This window comes from Engystomops pustulosus, chromosome 5 (genome assembly GCF_040894005.1).
Source record: "Engystomops pustulosus chromosome 5, aEngPut4.maternal, whole genome shotgun sequence".
In the NCBI taxonomy this organism is placed as follows: domain Eukaryota; kingdom Metazoa; phylum Chordata; class Amphibia; order Anura; family Leptodactylidae; genus Engystomops; species Engystomops pustulosus.
Window position 1 is genome coordinate 90,662,496 of NC_092415.1, and position 16,110 is coordinate 90,678,605.

General features: G+C 39.2%; 1 protein-coding gene across 1 annotated transcript; it reads left to right on the plus strand.

The window, feature by feature from the left end:
- The first annotated feature begins 2,655 nt into the window (after positions 1-2,655).
- STMND1 (stathmin domain containing 1) lies at positions 2,656-11,788 on the plus strand. Its single transcript, XM_072152652.1, has 5 exons — positions 2,656-2,813; positions 7,211-7,382; positions 8,621-8,736; positions 9,917-10,051; positions 11,437-11,788. The coding sequence occupies exons 1-5, from the start codon at positions 2,676-2,678 to the stop codon at positions 11,704-11,706; spliced, it is 831 nt and encodes a 276-aa protein (XP_072008753.1). The 5' UTR covers positions 2,656-2,675; the 3' UTR covers positions 11,707-11,788.
- Positions 11,789-16,110: the final 4,322 nt, after the last annotated feature.

The following is a 16,110-nucleotide window of genomic DNA, read 5'->3' on the forward strand; positions in this document are numbered from 1 at the left end:
GCCGTAAAAAAAAAACGTTAAAAACCCGCCAAAAATTATGATTTTTTCCTATTATATCCCACTGAAAATGCAATAAAAAGTGATCAACAAAACATATGTACTCCAGAATGATATTTTTGCAAAGAACAACATGTCCCGCAAAAAACAAGCCATCAAACAGCTCTGTAGCCAAAAACGTAACAATGTTATGCCACTTGGAAGACAGCGATGCAAAAATGATAGATTTTTCCCCACATTAGGGTTTTATTTGGCAAATTTAGTAAAACATAAGAAAAAATATTCATGTCTGGTATCCCCGTAATCGTATCAACCCATAGAATAAAGATAACAGGATTATTAGGCTATACGGTGAACATGAAAAAAAAAAAAAAGTAAAAAATCCAGTACAGAATTGATGCTTTTCTACTCATGACCTCAAAAAAAAGTTCCAAAATTTTCAACAATAGGTGATACCAACCCCAAAATGGTAACACTGGAAAAAGCATCTCGTCACATGGCCCCAATAACGGAAAAGCGAACATTTTATAGCCTTCAAAAGGGGGCAACCAGAAAACTAAAATCCTGGCAGCTGCAGGGTGCTCCTTCCCTTCTGCGCCTCGCTGTGCCCCCATAACACAAGTAATGTCCACATGTGGGGGGTCGCTGCACTCAGGGGAAATTGTAGAACAAATTTTATGGTGAGTTTTCTCTTTTTATCTTTTGGAAATGTGTAAATTTTAGGGCTAAATGAACGTATAACCGACAAAATTTGACCATTCTAAATTTCACCGCCATTTTGATTCAATTACTATGAAGATCTCAAGGGGTTAACAATTTTTGTAAGTGCTGTTTCTGATAGTTTGTGGGGTGCAGATTTGAAAATGGGTTGGTTATATAGGGGGTTTTGTTGCTAAATATGTAAAATTTGATTTCAAACAGTATTTATCCCCAAAATAGTGAATTCCGAAAATACGGAAAATTGCTATTCGATTTGTAGGCCGCGTGACGTCAAAATAATTAACCAAACATTTCAAAAATTATGAAAATGAAAAGTAGACAAATGGGAAATGTTATTCTGCAAGTTATTTAGGTGGTAAATCTATCTGCCTGAAAACGCGGTGATTTTGAATTTGGAAAATGGCAAATTTTTCTAAAAATTCATCATTTTTTTCTTTTTTTTTTTAAATAAACGCAAAACTTATCAGACAAAATTTACGACTAAAATGAAGTACAACATGTGGGGAAAAAACTATCTCAGAATCGCTTTGATAAGTAACAGTGTTCAAAAGTTATTACCACAGGAAGAGACACTGGTCAAATTTCAAAAAAAAGTTGCGAGCCTTAAAGGAAACCTACCATTTCAAGCATAAACTGCTTCGGCGCTGCGTGCGCACGATCGTGCGCGCGCCTACATAGGAAATGCCGCAGGCGTTGCGCGCGCACGGTCGCACGCAGCGCCGAAGCGGATTCTGCTATAAAGTTTAAAAAGTGTTAAAACCGCGATACCGCGGTTTTAACACTAACGAAACTAAGCACCGGCACCAGCTCACCCTGAGCTGGTGCTCGGTGTTTACAGCTTAAACCTACCATTTGAAATGGTAGGTTTCCTTTAACCTGCAAACAGGCTGCGTCCTTAAGGGGTTAATTGTAATAGCAATACACCATGTTACACTACAGTTAAAGAGGCAGGGTTATGTTGGTTTTACTTTATGTAAATTCAAAGAAGACAACAGGTATTCTTTTAAGGCTAACAAACCTTTAGTGCATGGGGGTGACCCAACAGGTTACTTTACCAGTGACAAAGAGAGGGTTAATCAGCTTCCATGGGGGTGGGAATTGGCTCTTGACTAGAGAGTCTATTTCTACCCTGTTTCCCCTAAAATAAGACATCCCCCGAAAGTAAGACTTAGTACAATTTTGTTCAGGGTTAGAAATATAAGGCCTCCCCTGAAACTAAGACCTAGCGGCAGCCATTGCAGCAGCTCCCCCCACGCCATACATTAGTATTAGGAAATCTTTTGGATGCTGCAGAAGGCTGTGACATGGGGAAGAATTCATGGAATTATATCACCGGCTGTTGTGCTGCAAATGTGATATCAGCAGCTACCAGGATAAGAAGGGTCATTTATGGAAAGTGCTTTTACTAAACACGAGAGATTGTGGCCAATGATTCTAATAGAAATGGAGTCACAAGAAATACAGCAGGAAATTCAGAGTTTGGAGAGTCAGAAGGAGGTTAGAGAAGTTGCTTTTTTGTTCAATGATAAATGTAAATTCTAGTTCATAGAAAAATAAGACATCCCCTGAATATAAGAGCCTAGTGCCTCTTTAGGAGCAAAAATTAATATAAGACACTGTCTTATTTTCGGGGAAGCAGGGTAATAAGCTCCAGGTACCCCCTTGGCCTCAATTATCATTCAGATTTTATATTACAAATCACAAAAGATCTGAGCACTGCTGTGTGTACTACGTGTTGTTTGCTGTGAGTGTAGACTGTGAATATTACTAGGTTTTCTGCCGAATGTGTCAGCCAAGTTCTAAGCAAACATTCCCCTTCACATGCCTGCACATTAGATACACAGAGGAAGAGCCCTGGGGTGTTCATGTACACATTGCTCCACACTGTGTGATGTCACGTATTGTAGCAACCTTCCATGGAAACAGAGGAGTCCTTGGTAACAAGGCCGGCTGTATATATGAATGCAGGGCTTAGCACACTGATCACATTCCCCTGCTCTATAACAATGGGATGCCAGAGCTCTAAAGTGCAGGTCGTCCAGCCCACAGACGGGAGGAAAAGTGGATGGGCAGAGAAGGGCAAGACTGAAACCCAGGTCAGGCAAAGAGTATTATACAAGCATGAAACAACTGATAGATAGATACTGTAGATACATGGATAGATAGATGGCGTAGGTGGCTAGCTGAGATAGTCCATTTATTTTACAAATAGGGCATTGCAATGGCTCATGTGTGGCTCTGGCTTTACCACCATTTAGTAACGCTTTATAGCTGGTAGTAATGTAATGTGTTTGCTGGTCATGCTGAATATTGTGTTATCAAACTTTGGTCCTGTCATGGGATTTCTGCTGTTTTTATGACCAGTACTATGAATGGTGGGATTACTGTGTTACCAGCTAATCAATTATTAGCTTCTTTCTCACTATCCAATGTTAAAGAGACAGATTGATTTGGGACCCTAAACCAGCTGCAGGTTCTTATGCTGTTAATGGAGAAAATTTTAAAAAAACTAACTTTTATGCTTACCTAGTTGTGAGTCTGATGAAGCACATCGGATTCATATAAGAACATCCCGCCCGACACCTCCTCTCGTGATGTGGCAAGTAAAGCCGGGTTAAAGCCCGGGTTTTATTGGGCATTTGCCATACCTATAGCGCTTGGCAATAAAGCCAGTGTGTACTACGCCGACTTTACTTTCCACAACACGCAGGTGCTGAGGGGAACGAGGAAGGAAGCAAGTAGTTTTTTTTTCATACACCCACTTAAAAAATCTTACAGAGCAATTTGGAAACACTAAATTTAGTGGTTTCCATGTCCCAAATCACTATGACAGGTTCCGTCTAAGGAATGTGAGTGCTGGATGAGCTGGATGTGCTGGATGCTTATGGAAGGCTTAATAAAACAATAGAATAAACTGGTACAAATACATATGTACATGTATTAGATCTACATGACTGTGTGGAAATGCCATACATAGATGTATAGAGCAGAGCCAGAAAGTATGCACTATGGATGTGTATATTTCGAAAATCTTCATAGTTCATTTAATTCTATTATTTCTATAATTATTGTTATCATTGAAAGGAGTATTTATTCTTTATCTAAAAAGAAACATAAACAGATGATTACAGTCACTAATTACACAGTAATCATACAACAGCATTGCTGTGGAATATGTTGGAACTATACAAATAAAGATTATTTTTATTTAAGCTACAATCAATCCTCCCCCACGTCCCATCATCCCAAACAATGTTGTATCAATCAGTAAGGGTCAATTTACACATTGCATTAAAGGGAACTTGTCATCAGGATTTTAACTATCTGATGACAGGTTCCTCAAAAAAGTCTTCTGCTCTGTTGAATATAAAATAAAGTTTAAAAATGAACCTGGCTACCTGCACATAGAGACGGTGAATCTGAGGTGTAGACTCCTCTGCTCCGTTTTCATGCCCAACGCCCATTTTCATCAGCACAGCCATCAAAGAAATATAAAACACCATTTAAAGAAAAAAAGTGCATTTATGTATTCCACAATTGGCAATTAAAATTAATAAAAAGTGCAAAATGTCTTTTTTAAAGTCACGTTAGAAACAAATAGTTGTTACCCTACCAAAGCCCCAAACAATGTATCTGTGGTCCATGCTTTGCAGCCCATGTGTCTTCCATGTGTAAAGAATGTTGGCTCACACACAGGGCCATAAAAATTACTGCCATACATATGACCATGTGATATCCTTTGAATCAACACATAACACAGTCAAAAACTGCAGTTTGTGTGCATAGAAACTCATTCTATGAATAACTATATACGTGCCTTTTGCATAAGTTAATAATAATTGCACTTTTTAAAGTTTAAAGGAAAAAAATGTATGTATAATATCAACAATGACAATATACTACATGGGCAGTTAGCTTTAAGGCCCATGCCCAATTCAGATTTTACATGGAAATATCTGTTTCAAAATCTACCTAGAATCTGTCTATAGAAAAGCAGCATCATGATGGCTGGATTCCAAGCAGAATTTCCTATTGCTGAAAAATTGCTGAATATTTTCTACTGTGGTAAAAAAAAAATCTTATTTTGGTTTTCTTTGCTGTACATAATTCTGCTGTGTAATCATACCCTTAATCAGATTGCCCCCATAAAAAAGTCAATGGATTTGTTTCTAATTTAAAGCATTTGTTGCAAGTCTTGCAAGAGAAATGTGCTGGAATTCCCAACATACCTCTATTGTTCCTGTCCAATTCCCATTTGACTTTTTATAGTAATGAAGCAGTGGGTGCACCATGATCACTGTTATTCCCTCCTGAGCCACTAACGTCTGTGTCAAACAAGAGATGTGTATTTTGAAAAGCATGGTGTGACAATGGAAGGAGTGAAAGCGGGGAAATCAGGGTTTTGAACTACCCCATTTGCATGTATATTAAACTATGAGTATCCTGGAAATGTAATAAGAAATAATAAAGGTATGTTGGCAGATTAAAATGCTTGGAGGGGGTGGTAGATTCCCTTTAATTGAAATTTAATTGTCCTTGTTTACCAGTGATTGCTGATTGGACTGGCACACCTCAAATGTCTATATTGTCCTTCTGATCATTTCATATAGATGGTAAACTAGAAGGACCAGAGTGGATCACAACATTAAAATAAATCGGGAAAATCAATAAAATAAATTAAAAGAACGTATTCCCCCATCTTTGTTGAATTTAAGGTTATTTATAAATCAGAAACGCTCATTTGGTTGTGTGAAAATCTGATGTACTCAAAAGTAACTGTTTAAGGAGTCTTTAATTTTAATATAATTAAAATTAATGATTATGTAACATGTAATACAGTTATACAACCTTCTTTGGGAGACATTTTTATCATGTAATTTTTTAAAACAGTTTTTGCAGGAAAAGGCATTAGGAGACATTTATCAAAGATGTATTTTGGTGTACATGCCCTGCAATTATAGCATTCCTGGTGCAATGCTAGGAGTGGTGATTATTTTCCCCATTTACCCCCATCCACAGCAAGTGGACGTGGATGGGCAGGGAGAGTGTGTGCCAGCGGAGGACTGCCTCCTGCGCCCTAACTTTATCACCATTTAGGCCTGAAAGGCTGATGGGCACAGCTGCCTGCCAGATACAACAGGAGAATCCTCCTGATATATGTGACATACAGGTGCATCATCATGTGCTGGCATCCCATGCACTAGCATATGATAAATAACCCCCAATGGCACATCTCATTACCCCCAATGAAATATGCCAAATGTATGAAATGAATTTGTTGCTTCTTAAAGTCAGTCCACAGATTTTATACAAGACAGGCTCTGTAGCTTTGTTCTTAAGTTGAATTTGTATGTAAGTCAGAACTGTATATTTTATAATGGTAGATCCAGACAAAAAAACATTTGCCCCAGTGACAATTGGAGTTTCAAAATTTTTTGCTGCAATTGGACCAAAGATTAGCAATAAAACTTCATTACAGACACCTTACAGCTGATCATTGCAGTCTGGGACTATAATAAAGCATCCAGAGAGCTTCATCAAAGGTCACACTGGGCAGAGGGGTCCGTCTTTAACTATGGGTCGTCTGTAAGTCGGGTGTCCTTAAGTAGGGGACCGCCTGTACTTAAAATTTAGTAAAATTGTGACAATTTCTATGAGCAGCCAAAACTGCATGGGCAGTCTAGATCTAATTCCCATTTTATCCTACACTGATAAATGACTGAAAATTATGAGAAAAGGAGGAAGATTATCTATGCTCGATAAAACTACAGAATTTAAATTTGGGCAGGACTGAAAGTTTTAGCAATCATGTGACTATTAGGCCCCTTTTTGTTCCCCCTGCCAGGCCTCTCAGTGGTTTTTCAAGGGATCTAAAAAAATGCTTTAATCCTGAACAAGTTGTACAAACTATGTACAGGATAAAAGTTAAGCATATAATTGATGGGGCTTTACTACTAGACCCACAGCTATCAGAAGAACAGGGTTCTCTAAGTGCTCTGTATGGATGGCCCTATAGTACACATGACAATCACTCCTGTCACTGCCATCGGACCAAAGGAGCTTTTTGGTTACCTGCAAGCAAGAAGTATCGTAGTTATATATGTACGGTACCCCTCTATTTATGTAAAACACATGATTCTCGTGATATTGCTATTTGATGTGATGAAATAAATGATAAAATGTCCATTTCTCCAATTGGCATGCTTTAGCATCATAAGCAAATACTCATTGCTTGGGCATGGAGCTACTGTTGGTTGATTCATTTCTTTAAAAGAACAAGAATACTTGGATAGTGCTGAATGTATAACTAACAGTTCCTATAGACAAAACACTGCGCAACTAACAGGTAAAATAAAATTTTATTTACATGTCAATTAACCAAAACTGGAAAAGAATAACAAATAAAGTTGTTGCTACAACATGCTTACAGTTTCTGTACTGCCTTAGGTTTGTTGCTCCTATTGACTGTTATATCACTAAATCTAATCTGCAGGATGAACTGAAATTGCAAAAAAACTTAACTTCCAATGCAAGAGATGGATCAGCATTGTCCAAGGGAACACTGGATAGTGGAGTGGATCTCGATGAAGGTGCGGGCAACCAGATTCCAGGAACAGTGGCAGAAACTGTGTTTTCCCCCAGAAGAACAATTGCTTTAAATGATGGTAACTATACATATATACATATATATATTTCTTTATATATTTATTTGTAATTCCTTATCTATCATATTATGCTGACTAATGTAATTATTCAGAAAGTTTCATAAAAAGTAGTTCAGGTATGGTTGTCATCCAGAAAGTTGTCTACAGTAACGCTGATACTTGTCACGTATTTGACACACAATGTGCATTGTCTCTTTTATTCAAGAAGAAAAGGAAAAATATGTAATTAGACACAACCTGACCACCAGTATCCTAGCAGCACGCTAACTCTTCCAGTCCTACCATTGACCTGGAAACCTTCCAGACAATGGAGTTTTCTACTTGAACAAACCTGTTTATGTAATGAATGGCTTGTCTGCTGGATGACTTTACCTGAATACTCTCATGCTCATAGTATCTCATAGTATGTGCCTTTCACTCCTTTGTATTCAGGGTAGCTTATCATTCACAGATCTGTTACACCTGGACGCATTTTCAGTGTTTAAAAAATTACTTTATTCAGCCCTTTGACAATGTAGTCATGGCCTCTTAGTTTTCTTTAGTAATTTCCTAAAAATAACCTGTTGGCATTTGTGGAGCACTATCTCCCGTTGAATAAAAATTATTAAACAATATAAGTCCCAAACTGATATGAAGTAAAAGGTTAGCGCGTACCTCAAAAAATTACACTTTATATAGGTCCATAAAAGTTATTGGCCTCATAAATTGACAAAATGGCAAATACAAATATTTTTCCAGCTTTCCAGTACATTGCATGGGATATTAAATAGCACCACTAAAAGTAAAATTTGTCTTGCAGATAAAAAGCCCATATATGTCTCTGTTAATGGAAAAATAAAAAGTTATAAAAGTTATCAATTTTGAAATGAGGAGAGTAAAAAATAGAAATGCAAAATAACTAAAAAGAGCTGAGTTCTGTAAGGGTCAACTTATACCTCAGGCCCCAGTTTAAAACCTTCAAAACTAATTTGATTCTAATTTCATTATGTACCAATGGACTAACCTCAGATTAGTGACATAAGTTGTCTATACAATGTTACACCCTTTAAAAGGTTCATACAGTAATGTAAATGAACAACACTCATAATTCAACAAGGGTTTGTCACACTGTGTCCCTCTTGTACTAGTGAAATATCTCTCTTTCTCTCTTTCCTAACTTCCCTGTTAACTACTTACCGCAAAGTGTGGTTAATAACAAAGTGTTTTTTGTGTGTGTGTGTGTTTTTTTTCTTTTGAAGAAACAGTTTCAAGAGAAAGGCAGACATCATCTGATATTCTGGAAGAACTTATGTCTCAAGGCATAATACAAGGCCAGAGTAAAGTTGTGAAGAATGGAGAAGCGTACGACGTGGTGGTTAGTACAAAGATATTATAGTTGCTGTGTATTACTTTCATGAAATAAAATATCTGTTCAATACACTGGATCTGCAGGTTGTAGGGATATTCCATAGTTATGGAGATTATTGTAAAGTAATGTATGCAAAGAAAAGTTTTTCACGCTACTGCGGAATGTAGAGACAGTAATGAGAGATTGATGTATGGACACTACAATAAAAATGAATAATCTATTTATGATTGTTACTTGCAATCCTTTTATAAATTATTTATAAAGTAATTCCAGGTAAATGACTTCCTGTCCTGATCCTTTAAAGGGGTATTTCAGGAATCGGCATAATTCATACACAAATGGGCACTCAAAATATAAGCCAATGTGTAATTAGTTGTTATTTAAAATTTTGCTTCCGTTAGCAGAAAATGCTGGTGACAGACTGTAATGAAAAATTAAAATGCTACTGGCCCTTTAATCAGTCTGTTAATTTCCTCTGCGCGGTCCGTTGCAGGTTGGCTGCTGGTCACATGTCCACATCACATGTCCTGCACCTGCCTGGGCAGGTCATGTGATCACCACTATGTTTGTCTGTAGTCGGCTGGTTGCAGTGCATCCAGTATGGCCAGTGTTGTGGTGATGGCAGTTACACATCATTACTATGGTAACAGAGCAAGAAATCCTGTTAGATCATCACTGGGAGCAGTGCACAAGTGGTAGGAGGAGTTACTGAGAACTAAAGGATCATGGAACTTGTAGTTTAAAGTGGCGGCCATCTTAGTGATAACTCCACCTACTTTAGAGAGGCCATGCATTTTGTAAATCATAAAATCAAATTATTTAAGCTCCATTTTGTGACTAATGACATTGAGTATTGTTGTATTCATTTATTTATATCATCATGGGTTCTTGTGTCAGACGTTCATATTCCCGGAATACCCTTTAACTCCCTGTCCTACTACTGTATAGAGCAAGGGCTTCTCAAGTTACACTAATCAATGTCCTACTATTCAAGGGGCTTTGTTTCTCCCAAACTTTGGTTATCTATTTTACATCACACTTCACTTGCATTGATACAGTAACTCACTAAAGAGTGTCACACCCAATAGGGATTAATCAATTTTTCTGAACATATTCATTCTGTTATATGCTCTCTACCAAAAAGTAAGAGCCCTTCACATATGGAAATTCTGTTTGCTTCCTGTAGATGGACACACCAGGAAAATCATTACGAAGACCCCCTGCGAAGCTGGAAAAACTGAAAACTATAAAGAAGAAAAACAAAAGTCTTACAATGGAAGACATTGAAGCCAAAATGAAAGCTGCAGAAGAAAGGAGAAAGGTACGTTTTTCTTTGATAATATATCTGTGAATGGGCATCCCTTTTTTTCACAGGTGATGGCAGGGCAACAGAAGAGATTTACCAGTCCTTAAATTATTGTTTGTTTTTCTTTTATTTTAATTTGCAAACTAGTAAAAAATCTAACCAAAAATAAAGGTCATCCTATACTGTTATTCTAAAGTAGGCTTTACCTTTGTGTTTCTTATTAATACTATTTGTCAGTGTTTTGGGAGGAGGTTAAAGACATTTTCTTTATAAAAATAAATAACTCAACTATAAAAAATTAAATATAATCTAAATTTAAATAAAATCTAAATTTAAGTTTCAACATCGTGAAGAAACAGGTTACTATATTCACAGGTACTTGTACATATCTAAATGGCTGAATTACAATACTAACCACATATGGAATACACGTATACGAGTACATTTGAGTTATTGGTACTATAGTTGCTGTTGACCCATTGCTGTGTTGATTTTAGTAGGCGCAGATATATTGGATGTATTTTATTTAAGTGGTTCACTCTTGTGATTCATAGTGTAGTTTGGGTGCAGGTCACCGACTTATTATATCAGCGACTACAAGCTTTTTCAAAAAATTTTATAGTCCTTTTGGACGTGCACCAATCCGACTGTATTTTATAAGACTATTGAGAGACCTTGTTATCCATCCTCTAAAATCGTGTATTCCATTGATCAGTAGCCCGCAGAGGCCAATAGAAGCAGTGCAGACTGCTGAGCACCAGACTGGCTTAAAACTGCGCTGTTAATACCTATTGGTGTGGCCTTTCGCTATCTCCACTGAATACAAATCTTACCATCTTCTAATAGGTGATGGACAGTACCAAACCCCAGTGTTTCCTAGCAATACATGCCCAAAATATGCTTATTACATCAGGTTGGCAGTGCTAGTCTATGTTCTTCAGCCCAGGACTGCCCATCTGACAGTGAAGAAGCTCTGCTTGTTCAGGTCTAGTTGTTTCTCACAACACCTATAAAAGATACAAATAACTGGCGATGTGTGAATTGGTTGAACATCTTTGCACTATAAATCTTCAGTAGGCACAGTTATAAACATTTGTGTCTTTCTACTCTAATATTACTCAATCCTAGTGGGAAGGAATACTTATGTTGTTACTGTACTTACCGTGTCCTCTTAGATGTTTCCACTTACAAAATAGAATATGTAGAAATGTAGGCAATTTAAAATGCTAAATCCAGTGGGAATATATAATATAAATGACTTTACAATGCTAAGTATACATTAGCTAACTATACTAGTTCCTAATAGCCTGTCACAGCATAAGTAAAACAGGATGATGTTGCTCAGATTGTTCACTGTGAATTGTCCAATTGACATTTATTGTAATAATGAAATATTGCAGACAAAAGAAGAAGAACTAAAGAAAAGATTGCGTGAAAGACCAATGACTGCCTTACCAAGCGTAGCTCAGTTCAGAATGGAAGGCTCTTTAACGCCTGATGATGGACATGAAGCTGAACCCACACCACCAGCTGAAACCTTATGGTCTGATGCTTTACAAAATGGACCAACTGAAAGCCCTGGCACTGGCAATGAGGAAAACGAAATCAATTCTGTGGAATATGACAATACCTACAATGACCCAAGTGATCAGACAACTGATGTATTCTAGTGCAGAACTCACTTGTAAGAACATGAACTAAAGCAAACAACATTTTCCAGTTTCAGCAAATAAAGCTGATAAACAATAAGAAGTTATCGAATTCTCTGAAATTATTTGTGGTATAATTCCTCATTGGTCCTAGATCTTATTTTGCAATTATTTACACTTTTGTATAATCTACTTCAAGCATATGTAAATATGATTATGTGATGATCATACAGGATCATTGCTCTTTGAAGGAAACAGCTATGATGACTGTATTGTAATCATAACTGGAAAAACCCAGTGAATGCATCATATGACTAGGAAAGGCAGGAAATAAAAAATAAAGTATCACATTTGGTGACTGCAAGCAGGCTGAGATATTGAAAAATGCACAGAATTATAAAATACTTGGGGTAAATTACTTTACATTATACAATGAATTTGCTGAAACTGGACAAACCCTACTTAAAGGGAATCTCTCAGTAGTTTTGACTATACTAAGCTGCAGACAGTATTAGGTAATAGCCCCAGAGATTTGTGGAATCATACATCTGTGTACACTGTTAGTAGCAGCTGGACTGTGAAAAATGCATTTATATTTCCGGTTGTGGATGGAATATGAGCTAATATTTGTGACATGCAATGCTTACATTTATATTTATGGTAGAAACAGCTGACAAATCATTTTAAAACCTGATTTAGAAAACTATGCCAAAAGATAGCATCTATAGTCATTCAGTATTGAATGAATAGATTCCTTGCAAATATATAGATGTACAGGCAGTCCCTGACTTTAAAAAACCACTAGTTCACATATTACACATATAGTACACATACTACCACTAGTTACAAACTGATCTCTCTGCCCACTGTAACATCTGATGCTGATCTCTGGATGCTTTGTCCTCTGTTACACCTACATAATATACCTGTTTCGACTTGCATTCAAATTCAACTTAAGAACAAAAACATAACCCCAGCTACTGCCTTGTGATGTGTGCCTTGTTCATACATTGTTCACACTATTATTATTAAATTATTTTTCTAACAAATTGCGTTGTTGGTTGGCTTTGATTTACATAATATTAAACTGCAGACTGAATTACACGATTTGAACCATAAATTACTGAACACAATATCATAAAATTGAATATTACAACTATACATCCAGTACAATATCTCCCACTTCTGCACCATTTATATTCAAAGGGAAAATATCCATATGTTTTTGGTGCCTGCCCCAGTGCTACACAGGTTTACTTTGGTTTGGTCAGTTTGGTGCAGTAAACTGATGCTTTTGAGGTCACAATAATGTTTCCTAATAAGTAATGTGTAGACATAACAATACCTGCCTACTAATTTGAGTGGCGGATGGGCTGTTCACATGACTATGGCCCCCCCAGCCCCCATCCAAACCAACAAGTGCCCAGATGTTAACACTTAAGTACTACTGTATATCCTCTATATACTCTATATCCTTAATTTTGTACATTCCCTTACTGCATGAAACCATCCACCCCGACTACTGTCCAGACCAGATCTCCCAGACAGTGTAGGAGATGTGGATACTGCCCCTGGCTGGCCCAGCCTCTGTGCGCTCTGCTGCTGAACTCCCCCTCATACTGTAAATACTTGTGTATAAACCAAGGCTCCTAATTTTACCACAAAAAAAGTCCTAGGGTAGGATATGCAGCCACTACTTTAATAAAGTATCTAGCAGCAGCCACACCTTATTAATGCAATGTCCACAGCAAAGCCCCCTTTACAAAAATGTCCACAGCAAAGCCCCCTTTAGAGAAATGTCCACAGCAGAGGCCCCCCTTAATGAAATGTCTACAGCAGATGCTCTCTTTAATAAAATGTCCACAGCAGATGCCCCTCTTTACATAAATGCCCCCACCATTAACCCCTACGGGACTCAGCCTCTTTTGGCCTTAAGGACGCGGCCCCATTCTTCAAATCTGACCTGTGTCACTATAAGTGGTTATAGTTTTGGAACGCTATGAGATATCCAGGGGATTTTGAGATTGTTTTCTCGTGACACATTGTACTTCAAATTAGTTTAAAAATTTGGATGATATCTTTTGTGTTTAGTTATGAAAAAAAACTAAATTTGGAAAAAATTTGGAAAAATTCTTTATTTTCAACGTTCTAAATTCTCTACTTTTGATGCAGATAGTCATAGCTCCCAAATAAATTCATAACTTACATTTCCCAAATGTCTGCTTTATGTTGGCATGGTTTTTTAAGATTCCACATATTTTACTAGAATGTTATGAGGCTCAGAATGTAGGTATCATTTTTCACATTTTTTGTAAAATCACCAAAACCTGTATTTAGATGGACCTGCTCAACTTCTAATTGACACTGAGAGGCCTAAATAATAGTGAGACTTGTAAATTACCCCATTGTGGAAACTACACACCTCAACGTATGAAAAAACACTTTTAAGAAGTTTGTTAACGCTTTACGTGTTTTATAGGGTGTGAGACACTGAAGGGGTTAACTGTGGATGGGCGGTATGTTTCCCCTAGGGTTTGCTATTATGCAAGGCCTTAGTGCTGAGGTTGGGTGTCCAGCACCTTGGACACAGGTGATGGGAGCAGCCCAATCAGTCTTTTTTTTAAACCGCTCAGCAGAGCTGGAAGGGTTGTCTCTCTCTGGAAGGAGGCTGGAGAGCACACAGCCCTGACCTCTGTGCCTGGAGCAGCCAAGTGATTTTGTATAGTGGTGAGTTAGTGAACACCTGTATAGTTAGCACCCTGACGGGTAGGATTTTTTGTTTATTTAATGCCTGAATGTAAAGGCTGTTTTATTTTGCTGCTACAATAAACGCAGGCGAGACCTGTTTTGGACTGTACTTTGGTGTCACTGTCTTGAACTGCATCACAGCACCCCGCTACCACGGTCTCTACTGGGCCAAATCTCCCACATATGGTGCTTCGGATTGCGGGCAGTTCAAAAGACACACACCTGAAAGGCTCGCTTCATCCTGCAACATTGCATGGCCTGGGTGAAAGCAGCAGGCAAATTGCAGGATAAAGCCAAGATGGAGGACTTTATTAAAGCCATGCTCCAGCAGCAGGAGGAGAGGTCCCGCCAGCAGCAGGAAGAATCCCAGGCTAATCGACAGCTGCAGCAAGCCATGCTCCAGCAGCAGGAGGAGAGGTCCCGCCAGCAGCAGGAAGAGTCCCAGGCTAATCGACAGCTGCAGCAAGCCATGCTCCAGCAGCAGGAGGAGAGGTCCCGCCAGCAGCAAGCCATGCTCCAGCAGCAGGAGGAGAGGTCCCGACAGCAGCAAGCCATGCTCCAGCAACAGCAGGAAGAGTCCCGAGCCATGTTCCAGCTGATGATGGAAAAGTTTTCTGGCGTTATGGCAGCACCGCAAGCGACGACTACTGAGGGGTCCCATACTGGTTTGCAAGGGTACCCGGTTGTCCAGCATTCCGCACGGGCTGCAGTGCAGAAGGCTTTACAAAAGATGACGGCGACCGACGACGTGGAGGATTATCTCACTGTGTTCGAGCGAGTAGCTGAGCGAGAGGAGTTACCAGCTGAGCAGTGGGCAGATGTCCTGGCGCCGTTCCTGACAGGCGAATCGCAGAAGGCCTACTACGACCTGAGTGAAACGGAGGCCCGTGAGTACCCCCAGCTAAAGGCGGAGATTCTGGCTCGTCTTGGGGTCACCATTCAAGTTCGTTCCAGCCGGGTCCACCAGTGGGCATACTCTGAAAAACTACCCCCGCGCTCCCAAATGCATGACCTGATCCATCTTGTCCGGAAGTGGCTACAACACGATGACTGCACCCCAGCACAGATGGTCGAGAGAGTGGTTCTTGACAAGTTCACCCGTTCTCTGCCCTCTCGGCTCCAGCGGTGGGTTGGACAGGCCGGTCCCACAAATGCTGAGGAACTCGTGTCCCTAGTAGAGAGATATCGGGCTACGGAGGATCTTCTACTTATTCCTCCCACACGAAGCAGTGCCAGTGACAAGGCCATTAAACCATCTGGTAGGACTGCTACTGCAGAAAAAGGGAAACAGGTCAGGTTGGGAGGGGGTACACTGGGGGGCTTGGATACACAGAAACCCAGTGAGGCTCGTGACAGAGGTCATAGCCGTATCCAGTGCTGGCGATGCCATGAAATGGGCCATATTGCTGCCAACTGTCCCCTGTCAGTGGAGCCAATGGACTGCAACCAGACCCGGCGAATGTCACTGTTTGCCCGGCCGGTTCTGGCTGCCGAGTCAGTCACGGATGCAGAACCCCAAGTGTGTATGGTCACAATCGGTGGTCACACGGTGGAAGCCTTGCTAGACTCAGGGAGTCTGGTTACCCTGGTGCGGGGAACATTGGTTGATCCTGGACTGTACAGTGGGCGTAAAGTGGGAGTGTTGTGTATACATGGGGACACTCGCGAATATCCCAC

Coding starts and splice junctions, on each gene's coding strand:
- STMND1 (XM_072152652.1), top strand. CDS start 2,676: ATGAATGCAGGGCTTAGCACACTGATCACATTCCCCTGCTCTATAACA. Junction 2,814..7,210: donor AGGGCAAGACTGAAACCCAG/GTCAGGCAAAGA, acceptor TCTAATCTGCAG/GATGAACTGAAATTGCAAAA. Junction 10,052..11,436: donor CTGCAGAAGAAAGGAGAAAG/GTACGTTTTTCT, acceptor GAAATATTGCAG/ACAAAAGAAGAAGAACTAAA.